We start from the raw sequence: 13,653 nt of genomic DNA on the forward strand, positions 1-13,653 counted from the left end.
ATATCCAAGAAAGTCTTTCAGTTGATTTAACATATGCCCTTGTTCACTTTGCAGTTTAGACACAAAGTACCTGCTACAGATCTCAGTATCTGAATCCACAAAGCGCCCCGGTTGCTTTTACAATGTCACATCAAATACACTGTACTGCACGTCCCTGTAATACATTTTGCAGACTTGGAAATGTAAATCATCACATGATTTTCAATCAGAACAAACTGGCTCATCTTCAAAGAGTTACATCCAGAGGGATCTGCAGAAATGTGAAAAAAGATCTGAGCCCCCTCTGACCCCCTCATAAGCAGCTGCAAGTCAAGCTAAAAAGCTTCTTCTTCTCCTCCTTCCTCTTTCATTACTAAGCCTCATTACTAAGGCTGTTCTCCTTCTTCACACTTCTTCTCCATTACCACCAATCTGAATCTCTGAGGACATCAAAGGACAGCATGACACCACCTGTTAAGCCATGCGCCATGTGACACTGAGGACTACAAATGGAGAAAAAACATCCAGAGGTGTGGTGAGTATGCTGGTCTAAAGAAACTATGCAAAATGAAGACATCTTCTTCAATGTGTAAAATCCTTCTATCTCTCACTCTGCCATTATTATTTGCTCTTATTGAAGACTTACCACATACAGCAAACAAAATATTTTGATTTTGATTTTGACAATGTAACAAAAGATCACCGGCAGCATCATTTGAAACTATAAGGGTTGCACTTCATTAAACCTAAATTTGACTTAACTTATCTTAATGAATAATTAACAACATATATTAATAATAGTTTACAGGTACATAGCTGTGGTTGTTTTTCTGTTTTAAGAGTAAGCTGGGTACATTATTCATTTCATATAATCTTCTATGCCTTTTTGAGCAACAAAATAATGACAGTTTGAATATTATAGATCTGATTGAGACTTCTACGTAGTTTCTTGCACACAGCACCTCCTGCTTGGCAATAGGCACCACAGGGTTTTTCTTTTTTTTTTTTCTTTTTATGTCTTATTGACGTAAATCCGCTCGGGTGATTTGGAGTCGTGAGTCAGCTCTGGCCTGGGCCACTATGGCTTACTGGATTACTCACTTTCTGAAGCATTTGGCCTACATACCGGGTTAGAAATGATAAAGAATTCATGAGAGAGTACATTACTGTAAAGATTAAGCAAACACGGTGGGAAGTTACATAAAATATGAACACAAATGCTTAACTTAACAAAACACATTACCTTATTACCTAGTTTTGTGCTTTGTATGTTAGTTTGAATGTGGTTAACAGTGTGATCTGCTGTGTTGTAGTTGACAGACAGTGTAATGTGATCAATAATCTTGTTTACCTCGTGGTTCCTTTGTCATGCACAAAGGGAACCGTGTATCTAGCGACATCAGTTAATCAATAACATCTCATACTGCACAGAAGGAAAATCGAATTGAAGCAGTGGCAATTAAAAGGACAAGGACACTGCTAGTCCTTTTTGTGTTTTTTTCTCTATGGGTCTCTGCTTTCCTGAGTTGTGTGCCCTGGAAATGTGTTGGTGTGCTGGACTGACTCTGCGTAACAAAAGAAAGGGAGAAAACATGCGACTAGGGAAAAGCATTGTTTGTCATGAACAAAACCTTGTTTTGTATGTTTTTCTTTGAGTGAGAATAAAGCTTTTATAGCAACAGGGTTCTTTGTTAAACTTCTATCAGTTCTGTGTATGGAATGTGTTTCTACTGTAGCATTGTGTATATGCCTGTGTGAGTGTGCGTCTGTGAAGCTTGTGTGGGTGTTTGTCTGGATACACAATGTACTACAACTGGCTCTTTTTTTCCATCTCCCTCTGAAATCCACACGGCTGAGCCTCAGTGGACACAGCCTTTTCCCTGGCTTTCATCCCATTGTCCTCAAGGAGAAGGGGCTTGTTGCACATCCTCAACCAGCCGGGGGCTCCACAGTGTGCTGATAGCATGGGAGCAACAAGAAGAAGGGTGGGTGGGGGGACTTGTGACAGTGTATTACTCACTGGTAGAGTGAATGAGTGAATCAGCGTGGTTGGCTCATAGTGCAGGATGGGCAGCCTGGGTGAGGGCAGGGCACCAGATCCAGACTAAAACAAACACTACAACAAAAACAAATACAGTCCCAATCATTCTCTTTTTCTTTTTCAGCTTCTTTTTCGGCCTCGTAGTCATTTCATCTTTTGCCCATCTCACCTCTCTCTCCTTGTCAGATGCACTGGGCATGCATCATCCCTGTCCTCAAACCCTGTTTTTGTTAGGCACATATTACCCAAAACATCTTCTACAGTGTTGTGTCAAAGTGATGTGCTGGCTACGATATCAAGAGTTTAGTTAGGAAAGAAACAAACATTTTTAGACAACGTTCAGATTCCTGGTTTAAGAGGAGGTCAAAGTTCATAATATCACTCTGGTTCGTCCTCTTTTTCCCCTGAAGTCTCTGATTGCGAAAGGATTTCCTCTTCCTCTAAAGCTGGCACCTCTTCCCTTTCATCAAGGCCGTCAGTCGAAGACTCCTCTTTGCTTGCTTGCTCTTCCTCTTCCTCATGAATGGCTGTGATTGGATCAGTGGGGCTGCCGATGCAGTTTGGGTCCCCTTTCTGGGCCTCCTCCTGGGCTTCTGTGGCGATCACTCTTTTCCACATTTCATGGTTTTCCAAAATATGTTGCGTGATCTGGCAAAACACTTTTCTCCTGCTCACCTTTTTGGTTTCTTGCCGCTCTGTCAGACACAAAACTGACAGTTAGACAAGCTCCTCAGAAAGTACATGGCCTTAAATGAATAGTTTGGCATTTTCAGAAAAATGCTTGTTTGCTTTCTTAGAGTTAGATGAAAGGATTTATTTATTTATTCATCTATTTGACCGGGACAATGCATGTGAATGAGCATCAGTACAAAATACATGATGTAAACGTGCCGGATTGTAGCACAAATGCAAATTTATGTCCGTGATACAAACGGTTAGCTTAGCTTAGCACAAAGACTGGAAATGGGGAACTATCTAAAGCTCACTAACAAGTTATACACGTAAAAACTTAAATGTAAAAACAAGTTGTGGATTTATGGGTATGTGCCTAAAGCTTTGAACAGAGACTAATTGTTATTTTCCCCTGTGTTTCCAGTTTTTATCCTAAGCTAAGCTAACCCTCTCCTAGATCCAGCTTCATATATCATGGACAGATTTTTTTTAACCTTTATTTATTCAGGGTAGTTTCCTCTCTTTTACAGGAACCCACTGTTACACATTCACACCTGGAAGCTGCACAGTACAATTACAATCTGACCTGCTGGTGACTGTGCAGCTCCACATCAATCCTCTCATCTAGCGCTCAGAAAGAAAAGGAATAAATATATTTCCTAAAATGTCAAACTGTTTCTTGAAATGGGCCATTCAGTATGTTAACTATATAATGATCAATGCAGTCTCTGTTGGCATCCTTTCCAAATATGGCACAGCTGTAGGAAGTGACTCCAGTGGTACAAATGCCTTCCAATAAATGTAATTAAAACTAAATCTATACAAAAATTGAGCAAAGACAGTCTTAGTAAAATGTAAAATGCTACCTACACAGCAGCAAATCTCAAATCTACAGCTTTAAACTCATTTGAATGGGCCAAGTACAATAAGATGAGAAAACTAGTTGTAACTACAATGCGCTGCGTTATAAATAATGATAAAGTGGATATCAGTTCTCCCTTGCACATGAATACTTTGAAACCACCTTTTCATATTAATCAAAAAACAATGCCCCTTTATGTCCCATTTAGAAATTAATTTTGGTGCACATGGTGAATAAAGCAGAGGTGAAACGGGGCATTACTTGGATATGGCTTCACACGGACTTTAGAATTTGATCCTGTTCCTCTTCAAATCCACCAAGACTTAAATCAAGCGACACCACTAAAGCTCTTAGACTAAGCCCGGTGATTGATTTCCTTTTGTGACTCTCAGCCTAAAAAAAAAGCTTCCACCAACAGTGCTGATTTTGAATCTTCACTTGACCTTAATTTTACCCCAAGAGATGAGCCAAAAAAAAAAGAACAACATACTGTACTCTTCAAGTGCAGTCAAATCTGCTCAGGTCTCACCAAGTGATATAGACTGAATACTCACTGAGACAGATATTATTAGGGGCCACTCAAACTCAATATAATCAGTGACATATTTTCTGCAGCATGAATAACTAAGAGGTTGACATACGGGAGTTGTCGGAACTTGTTGACGCGTCCTCATCTGCTGTATCTTCCTCCTCCTCTTCTGTAACTTGTTCTTCCTTTGCCTCCTCTGGCTCCATCTCTCCCTCAGGTGGGTCAAACCAGCGTCCTGGCATAAGAGCAGCAGAGTCGTAGGAGGAGCACAGAGGTCCTACTATGTGAGTGATGAACGACTCCTGCAGTTTAGCGAGCTGTGGAGCGGACCGGTCCATGAATGGGCTGATGGGAAGGCCCAGGCTTGCTTCTTCATCACCCTAGAAGGGCACAAACATAGCAAATAAGTCAGGTGCACAGAAATAATCAAATGTAAATGGACATAAAAATGCAACATTTATTTTATACAGTGATGAGAGTTCAAGATAGCAAAGAAAAGTGGCTTGAAATGACTCCTGTGATCTCTTCAGTCCACTGAACATCACTTCTTAAGAATTCATGAGGCATTCAAATTCAAACTTTGCAAACTGTCAAAATTAATAGAGAACAGAGATTTTTAGGAACCTCTTTCAGTCCACTTAAAGTCACTATAAACCATCAGAATCTTGATCATGCATAAATACAAAAAATTTATTGGGTTTTTTTCTGGTTTCAAAAGCTTTTAACTTGATGAGAGACAGAGCAAGTGACAGATGACACATGATATTTGCACTAAATATAGTACAAACGTAAGTCAGTCTTTTTTGTTTGTTCTGTTACTGGATTGAATGTTCAAAGTGCTGTTAACAAAATAAAACAAATGGCATAATTACTTGTCAAGAAGTATAAAACACAGGCAACTGAATTCGTTTAAAACACTACTGACAGCCTTTTACTGTGAAAACTTGCAGACTTCACAACACTTCGCCTGTTGAGCTCAAGAAAAACATCTTTAACTGCTTTTCTATGTTTTTTAAATGAAAATTTCTCTCTGTGTTTCATGTTTTGATTTTTGTGGGTATTACTCCTGGTGTTTATTGTTTCATTTGTACATTTTATTGAGAAAAGTACCACATTATATCAATTACATTACATATTGATATATGACATTGAAATGATCTCAGGCTCACACATGTAGGATAAACTCTATGTCACTCAAGTCGTCTTAAGTTGTTAACTTAGATATGCAGATATACAGTTTGTCCCCTGTACTACTCCACTGGCATGCACAGAAAGTCCCAGACACACTGCCTCTGGGTACAGCCTCCTGAAAGTAGGTCAAGAAGACTACAAATAGGAAAGCATCAATGGCTGTTCTGTAGGTATCGGTCATGTAAATGAGACTGTTTGCAGAGATTTGGCACAGTAATGGTTCTGGAAATAGTGTATTTGTACCCACAAGGTCACCATTAATAAAGGCTGACGTAAAGGTTCTGAGTGATTCTTTTTTTTACCACCATATATGGGCAGGCTGGGTGTAATAACCACAAAAGTCAAACTCTCCACAATATATCAAAGGTTTGTAATCATATTGTAATAGAGGCCAAAGTGGAGTCTTGCTGTTCTGTCCTCATCCTTGGGATATTTGTCATTCATTCATTTTTCTATTTTGCGTCCACAAAGACAGAGCTGTGATGAACGCGTGTCCTATACAGCCAAGGTGGTTGGGGTCTCATCTTTGGATTTCTTTTGCTGATTGGTTGACTGGTTCCAGCATTGATCTTGATAGAAAATAAATGAAAAGTGAAATAATATGAATTGATTTTCTCAGTTGATAATACAGGCAGCTCTATGTTGTGTTTTATGTTACACAGCATATTTTTGTGTTGTACTTTCACACATTGTCACAGTCATGTATTGTGCTTTTGTGTTTGTTGTCTAATGTCAGGGCTTTCAAAGCAATTCAGTAGGGTGAGAGGGGCAAGGGCTTCAATTGCTATAGCAACCAGAAACCTGGATGGCGTCAGTGCACTGCACTAGTGGCTCCTGATAGAGGTGTATGTGTGTGTGTATGTATAGTAAGAACATGAGTGGGGTGCTAATGTTTGGAATATTAAAAGTGGTGCATTGCAGAGCATAATGTAAATGCGTTTGTATGTTGTGTGTGTGTGTGTGTGTGTGTGTGTGCGCACATCTGTACTGACTCTGTTGCCACGGAGTTCCATCCTTGTAATCTTCCTGTGTGGTTGTGAATGAGCGCTGTCAAGGATGACACATTTAGGTCATCCTTCTCCCCTCTGAGGGAAGCATACGCACATCCTCTGTCTCTCACCCGCTCTCTCTCACTTCACCCACCCCCCGAAGCTCCCGCTCATAGGACATACATAATTCTCAAAGCTATTATGAGAACTGAACAGAAGGTTTGAGAGACATAGCAGAATGCTAAGCATTAGACACAGATCAGAGGGAGGACATTTTCTTTATCAGGGCAGTTCTGATTAGAGGTTTGTAGCGGATACGCAGTAGTCTGATTTACTTAGTATGCAAGTTCCCTTCATTAAAAATTGAATGGATGAACAAAATAAACAAAGCAAACTTCTGCTACGGCCTGTACAGCTGTGTATAAATACAGAGATTTCAAATGTTGAGAAGAGTGAACATTATGGATACCACTGAGAAAAGAAAATCTGCATTAGCTTCAATTTTGGCTCAAAAGGCTCTAATTAGTGCTACACCACTTACAACATGTTGTTGCTAGGGAGGTAATCATATCTCTCTGGCTAAGCAGATTTTATCTTTATCGACTTGAACTAACCAATCACAGGCAATGTTAGCAGGATTTGTTGCCAGGCATCTGTCTACAATAGTCTCTAACCAATTCATGAGTTAGTAGGTAAGTGTTCTGAATATTCTATTTCTGTTCTGAGGGAACATGCAGTTGAACACAAAAAACCCTGCTGAAGGGCCCTAAATCCCTATCACCTGCAGAGGTGCTCTTATGCAGTTGCCTGACCTATGACCTTCCAGTGGAAGAAGGCAAGCAAAAGGATAAAAAGTTTCATATTATTGATGGGGCATTAGAATGCAAATTCACATTATATATTATTTTCATTATGTTTGAATTCTTGCTTTTGGTCAAATTCAAATTCATAGTCCACTGATATATCCTAACTTCATGATGCTTATATATATATATATATATATATAAACTGTTTTAGAGAGGTGATTGAACCTGATAATCATTTTGGAGGCTGCAGTTTGTGGTGTTGTTGAATTGTGTAGGACAGATGTTTCTATTATTTTGCCCACTTCATTTATATAACAAAGGGTAAGCTAAAAAACATAAACACATCTGTGTGTAATGCAATACAGTTCATAAACTACATCATCTAAAATGATCATGAGGTTGAATCAGCACCTCTCTAAATCAGTATCAGTAGGAACTGAACATTATAACCATGGGGGGATAATCTGTTACAGGACTATTGAATTAGACTGCATTAGTTTTAATTAGGTGCAACTAAAAAAATATCAGCTGAGCTGTTTTTTCAGTTCTGTAAGCAACCTTTTTTTGCAAAATGTTTTTGCACATGGATATATTTCAGTTCTTACTGTGTTCATTACAGTACACTTCCATTCATTTATGAATGAGGTTCTATCTGTCCAAATGCTACTAACTTTGAAAGTGATGTTTTATTTATCAGACCAGCTAACGACCACTTGTTCCGATTAAATTGCAGACATTTTTATATGCATACCTGTTCGTAGAATTCGTTGACGATCCCCTCCGTCCACTGCAGGTGTAGCTCCTTACACTTCAGCGGTCCATTGACATCAGCCAGCTTGATGCACATCTGGCACACCAGCAATCGGTCGTTCTCGTTAGTCCAATCAATACCAGAGACACCTTCATCACCCACCTGGGGAGATGTTCAGAGGGAGGTATGTGCACAAAAAGAGAAACTCAATTATGGATTAATAGGAATTCCCTACTGATTAGTTGTCAACATAAATTTAGGACAATCTGGAGGAAAAGGCCATTTTTATTACAGGAAAACATCAAAATATTAAACAAGAAAACAAGAGCTGGGAAGAGATAATCAATGACACAACAGTAATGGCAGATGGTCACTTTTTCTACAGTTTATGTGGCAGATTCGAATGCTTACCTTTGCATTAAACTCTGCGAGGAAATCAAAGTGCTTTTTGAGGTCAGTGGCCAGGATGGCTTCAATGACTAGGAAGCGGAAGCGCTTGAACTCCACATGTTCAAGATTAACCAGGAAATTATACTCGGGCCGAGACATAAAGAGGTTCCAAGCTGAAGCTGCATGATGATTTTCTAAGACCGATCTGTCATTGTATAGAAGGGCCTATGGTGGAGGAGGAGAAAGTGAAGTTAACATTTGATGCCGGTCTTCAATGGGAAACCCACAAGAGCTTACTTAAAATTTGACATGATTTGATTTAGTCCTTAAATGAACAACACATTTTAATTTAAGGCCTAAAAGTGTAAAGCCCTTAAGCCCTGACCTGCATACAGATTGTGTGAGGTGTGGTTTCTACTTTTTTCCCACTTACTCTATAACTATAATCCTGTTCAGTATTTTGGTATTTATTGTGAATGACTTCTTTGTAATTGCGGAGCTCATTTAACTTTTGATTGCTGGTTGGCTTTTTGCATTTTGATCATTTTGAGTTTTATTAAGCTGTAATGAAATATGAAAACTAATGTTTGAATATTATGAATGCTCATCTTCAAATAATATATTTTCCTGTAATATTGCTTTAACACAGAGGATAAGCAGTATCATTCACATTAATCCATACATTTGATATTCAGCAAAGTGTTACAAAAAACATTTCATTTGACAGCTTGTTTTACTAATCCTCACATCATGTCATCTAAACTACTCTAAAGGTTTATACTGGTGATACACACAGCTACACTTTTACCTCATATCAGCGAACTAATGGTGATCTGCTGCTGATCAACGCTGCAGAACATTTTGAGTCAACACACACTGTCTTCTTAAAGGCATGAATGGTTAAATTAATAATTATCTGCTGCATAGCTGAAGCTGGCCATCTTGTACTGCTAATGCATACCAGGCAGACTTCTGAATTTAGATGTATCCATCTCAGTTCATTAGATGACATAGTTTCTTCATCATTGGAGGTCTTTGTTGGGAAATGGCCACATGGTAGCTTGAGTGGGACTCTTTGGTGGAAGTTTATTATTAATGTCTGAGCTTGGTGTTTGCTTGTGGCTATACATGTTCCTTACTCACATACAGTAAAAACACAGATTTCTTGTGAGCTGGCTGACTGAAGTTGCAGTAACAGCAATAGTTCAATCAGTGGACTGTAGGTCCACTGAAGCACACCTACATTTATTTACCTGTGGTGCACTGGTAGCTACTAGAAAGGCGTTGGTTCTTCCAGGATGGTCATAGTCGTGCATGGCAGCAGCTACATACAGGGCCATGAGCTCCAGGCCAGGGATAAGGCCAGCCAGGGAGCCATAGCCTTCCTCCAGCACAGAGTTCATCTGGGACACCAGGAAGCCTGTAGCACCAGGTGTAATGCCATTCTCTGAGTCTACAGGCAGAAAGAGAACACATACCGATCCTGAGTCACTGAGGGTGCTCTCTGCTGAAATGCTGCCGCTTACTTTGATTACTTACTATAAAACCTAAGGTGCTATTAGACTAGTTTATCAATTTGCAACAGGAGAGAAAATAAAAATAAATAAAGTAATGAAATGTGATGGTGGGTGTACCAGGATAGTTTGCTATCACACTGCACTTGTGAAATTGTTCAAGATATAGAAACGAGTGAAAATAAATAAAGCAGAAACATTTGCTTAAGTTGTAAGAGCTATAAGACCAATAAGGAAGACCTTAATTATTCAACTATAAGTAAGTCATTGTGTGTTTACTCGTCCTCTGTTTGTGTACACACTTTTATCCGCCTGCCTTTTCTGACTCAGTTTCTCTTTGCCTGCCTCTGTGAATGTGTGCAACACTAATACGACTGATGTATTACATGTTCTAGTCTTATCAGTATTATAACCTCACTGACCTTCCTCACTCAATTAATGCAAGACCAAAACATGAAGTTGGATTTGTTGATATTTTTTATAGATATTTCATGGCATTTTATGACTTTATTAAAAGGTGAAAAGAGAGAGAGATAACAGGAGATGAGTGAGAGAGATAATAAATAAAGGTCCGTAGCCCGGATTTACTTATTCATTTATTTTATTTAAAAGGGACCATGTGCAGCTTTCAACATAAATGTCACCATTTCATGCGCCACACCAGATTATAGCTTCTAGATAATTTACATATGCAGTCCCTTTGTGACCTTTGTGGTTCATGATTGGCGTCTGAACCCCTAAGCCACAGGGGTGCCCTGAAGTTGGATTTGTTTTGACATAGAACCGTGATTGAAAACAAATGAATGTATCTTGATGATTTACACCACCAGAATAAAAATGCTGCAACTACAATCTAAGAGAATGGAACAAAATGAGAGATTTATATTGCCCAAAATATGGGGAAGATGGAAGGATCTTGAGGTTTGGTCATGAGAAAATACTGTGTGTATAAAAAGTCCTCACCAGTGTGTATCCCGTTCTCAGTCAGCAGGGTGGGCAGACCTGGCACAGGCTGAGTGGTGAGGTACCAAACAGCATGCAGAACATCAGTGGCATGGATCCGATTGTGATCTGGAGAGAAAAAAAGTTCTAACTCACACCAGTGGAGGGCAGTAAGACCACTGTGATGAAATCTCTTGTGTTACCACTCAGTTTTAACCATTCTACAGTTTGACACAATTAAACTGATTAAACTGAACTGAAAAATAAAACCCCTTCTCAGTCATGAATCTGTAATACATTTAAAAGAAGGGCCTCTGTTCAAACATGATAGATCAAATAGAGACAATGCTGCTGTGTTACTGAGAATCTGGCACGTTATGTTCAATGTGCAGGATGAGATTCTGTTAACTTGTTATCTCACCAGTTCTTTAATTTTGGCATCACATCAGTGTTCAGGCATTTTTACAAAAGAAGTGTGGCTTGTGTAGCTTGCAAATGTCTCCCCTCATAGTCATATCTCTTCAATGCTGTAATGCAGAGTCTTTTCCAATCATAATGGTAACAGGTGAAATTAGCAGAGCATTTATGGAGTAAATTCCTTCTTTGAAAAGGGCTAATATTGATAGCAGTCAGCTGTTATTAACTTAAAGCTGAGATACTGAAATTGTAAAAGATCTAAGTTAAAGTAGTAAACAGGCTGTGTCTCAGGCTCACACTTCTGTACAGGAGACTGGTCAAAATCTACATGATATATAATGCAAAATGGCACACAGGAACATGATTAACATGATGGGCCACGGAAACATACAAACTAAGTGTATGTTAAGTGTGATTATAAAACTGGCTACAACAGCGAGAGTATAAAAGGTTATTAATATTTCATTCAAAATGTACAGATTGTGTTATCAAAAACACTGCTAATAATTGTCTTACTTTGGTCACGTGCTGTATTTCAAATGTATTTTATGAATGCTTTGTGAAAACAAAGCTCATGGTCTCCATACCATAGATATGATCCTCTTCTGAAATTAAACACTAAAAATTTAACCATCAGGAAACTTTATATTATTGTCAACTGTGAGAAATATGAACATGCCACAAACTACTGAAGCACAGAGTAAGCCTGTTAGTGTTAGTGGTGCCTTTATTTCTCTGACAAAGCAGTACATCCACCTTGTGGCAGATAAAGGTAATGCTCCATAATAATAACTAACTTGAGCATGGGAGACCTTCTACTCACAAGGGATGTCCCTGTAACCATTCTCCAAAGCATGGAAGTAGTTCATGAACTCTTGTACAGGAATCCTGAAGGTCTCAAACAGACCTGTGTCCTCAAAGAGCCGATAGGAAATCTGAAAACATAACATGAGGAACATCATCACTACTTAGAATCAACCTATGTATTAAATTAATAAATTATTTTAACACTAAGCTATGACGCCATTCACAAAAGGGTTGTAAATCCCTATAGAGTCACTTTCAACAGTATATTTTGAATTAGAAGGGAAATGCTTAATTTGCAATAATGCATTTTAGTGACTGTATCTGAGAGAGTAGCATTTTAAGAGATATTTCCTGTGGATTTGACTATTCTGTCAAATCTAGTATATTTCAAAGTACTGGCAAAAAATTCTAAACAATCAAATCTACTCATATACTATCTATCATACTACTTCATATGATATCTAAATAATCCTGCAGTACTGAGTTACACCCGTTTTTATGCCTTACTATACTATGACGTTTTTATGACTTAGTGTGACTTTGTATACAATTACTTTTTATGCCTTAATGTACTATCAATTTGTATGCCTTACCATAATATGCCTTTTTAATAAGGAGGCAGGGTAGTACAATGGTAAGAACAGTCACCTCTAAGTGCGAGGAATCTTGGTTTGAATCACACTTTGGGAACATAGTTTAGTAAGGCATTAGAATGTCATGGTATAATAAGGATATGAAAATCACAGTATAGTAAGGTGTGAAAACATTAAAGTATAATGAAGCATGAAAACATCACAGTAAAGTGTGGTATAAAATTGTCAAAAAATTTATTTACAATTAATGAATACAATGCCATAAAAATGGCAAAATTTGTCATAATGGACTATGGCATTGAAAGTCATAAAATAGTAAGGAAGAAGAACGTCATAGTATAGTAAGGCAAAAAAATTCAAAAAAAGTCATAGTATAGTCAGGCATAAAAACGTCATGGTATACATAAGGCATGTAGTATGGCAAAAAATTAAAAAAAAAACATCATAATATATTAAGGCATAAAAGGTCATAAAAATGTCATAGTATGGCAAGGCATGAAACTACATAGTATAGTAAGGCATAAAAATTCCAAAAATTATAATTTTATAGGATGGCATAAAAATGTTAAAAACTTCATAGTATAGTATGGCAAAAAAAATTCAAAAAAACATCATAATATAATAAGGGATAAAAGGTCATAAAAACGTCATAGAATGTCAAGGCATTAAACTACATAGTATATTAATGCATAAAAATGCCAAAAAACATAATTTTATAGGATGGCATTAAAATGTCAAAAAACATCCACACTATACTATGTAGGTTAATGCCTTGCCATACTATGATGTTTTTATGACATTTTATGCCTTAATATATTATGATGTTTTTTTTAAATTTTTTGCCATGCTATACTATGATGTTTTTTTGACATTTTTATGCTATCCTATGAAATGATGTTTTTTGGCATTTTTATGCCTCACTAAACTATGTAGTTCCATGCCTTGCCATACTATGACGTTTTTATGACCTTTTATGCCTTAATATTTTATGATGTTTTTTTGAATTTTTTGCCATACTATACTATGACCTTTTTTGACATTTTTATGCCATCCTACAAAATGATGTTTTTTGGCATACTATACTATGTAGGTTAATACCTTGCCATACTATGACGTTTTTTTGACATTTTATGCCTTAATATATTATGATGTTTTTTATTTTTATTTCTT

The 13,653-nt window shown here is 37.7% G+C and overlaps 1 protein-coding gene across 1 annotated transcript in view; it reads right to left on the bottom strand.

The window, feature by feature from the left end:
* Positions 1-965: 965 nt before the first annotated feature.
* LOC111224062 (cGMP-inhibited 3',5'-cyclic phosphodiesterase A-like) overlaps positions 966-13,653 on the bottom strand; it is a 65,254-nt gene continuing 52,566 nt past the window's right edge. The window contains exons 9-15 of the mRNA XM_022748441.1: positions 11,907-12,018; positions 10,688-10,795; positions 9,464-9,663; positions 8,232-8,435; positions 7,821-7,982; positions 4,196-4,463; positions 966-2,715 (exon numbers count right to left, since the gene is read on the bottom strand). Of these exons, the coding sequence (XP_022604162.1) occupies positions 2,399-2,715; positions 4,196-4,463; positions 7,821-7,982; positions 8,232-8,435; positions 9,464-9,663; positions 10,688-10,795; positions 11,907-12,018 (1,371 nt within the window). The 3' untranslated portion in view covers positions 966-2,398. The remainder of the gene's footprint in view (positions 2,716-4,195; positions 4,464-7,820; positions 7,983-8,231; positions 8,436-9,463; positions 9,664-10,687; positions 10,796-11,906; positions 12,019-13,653) is intronic.

The sequence above is a fragment of the Seriola dumerili genome, unplaced genomic scaffold, assembly GCF_002260705.1.
Source record: "Seriola dumerili isolate Sdu_G_001 unplaced genomic scaffold, Sdu_1.0 BDQW01000122.1, whole genome shotgun sequence".
Taxonomy (NCBI): Eukaryota; Metazoa; Chordata; class Actinopteri; order Carangiformes; family Carangidae; genus Seriola; species Seriola dumerili.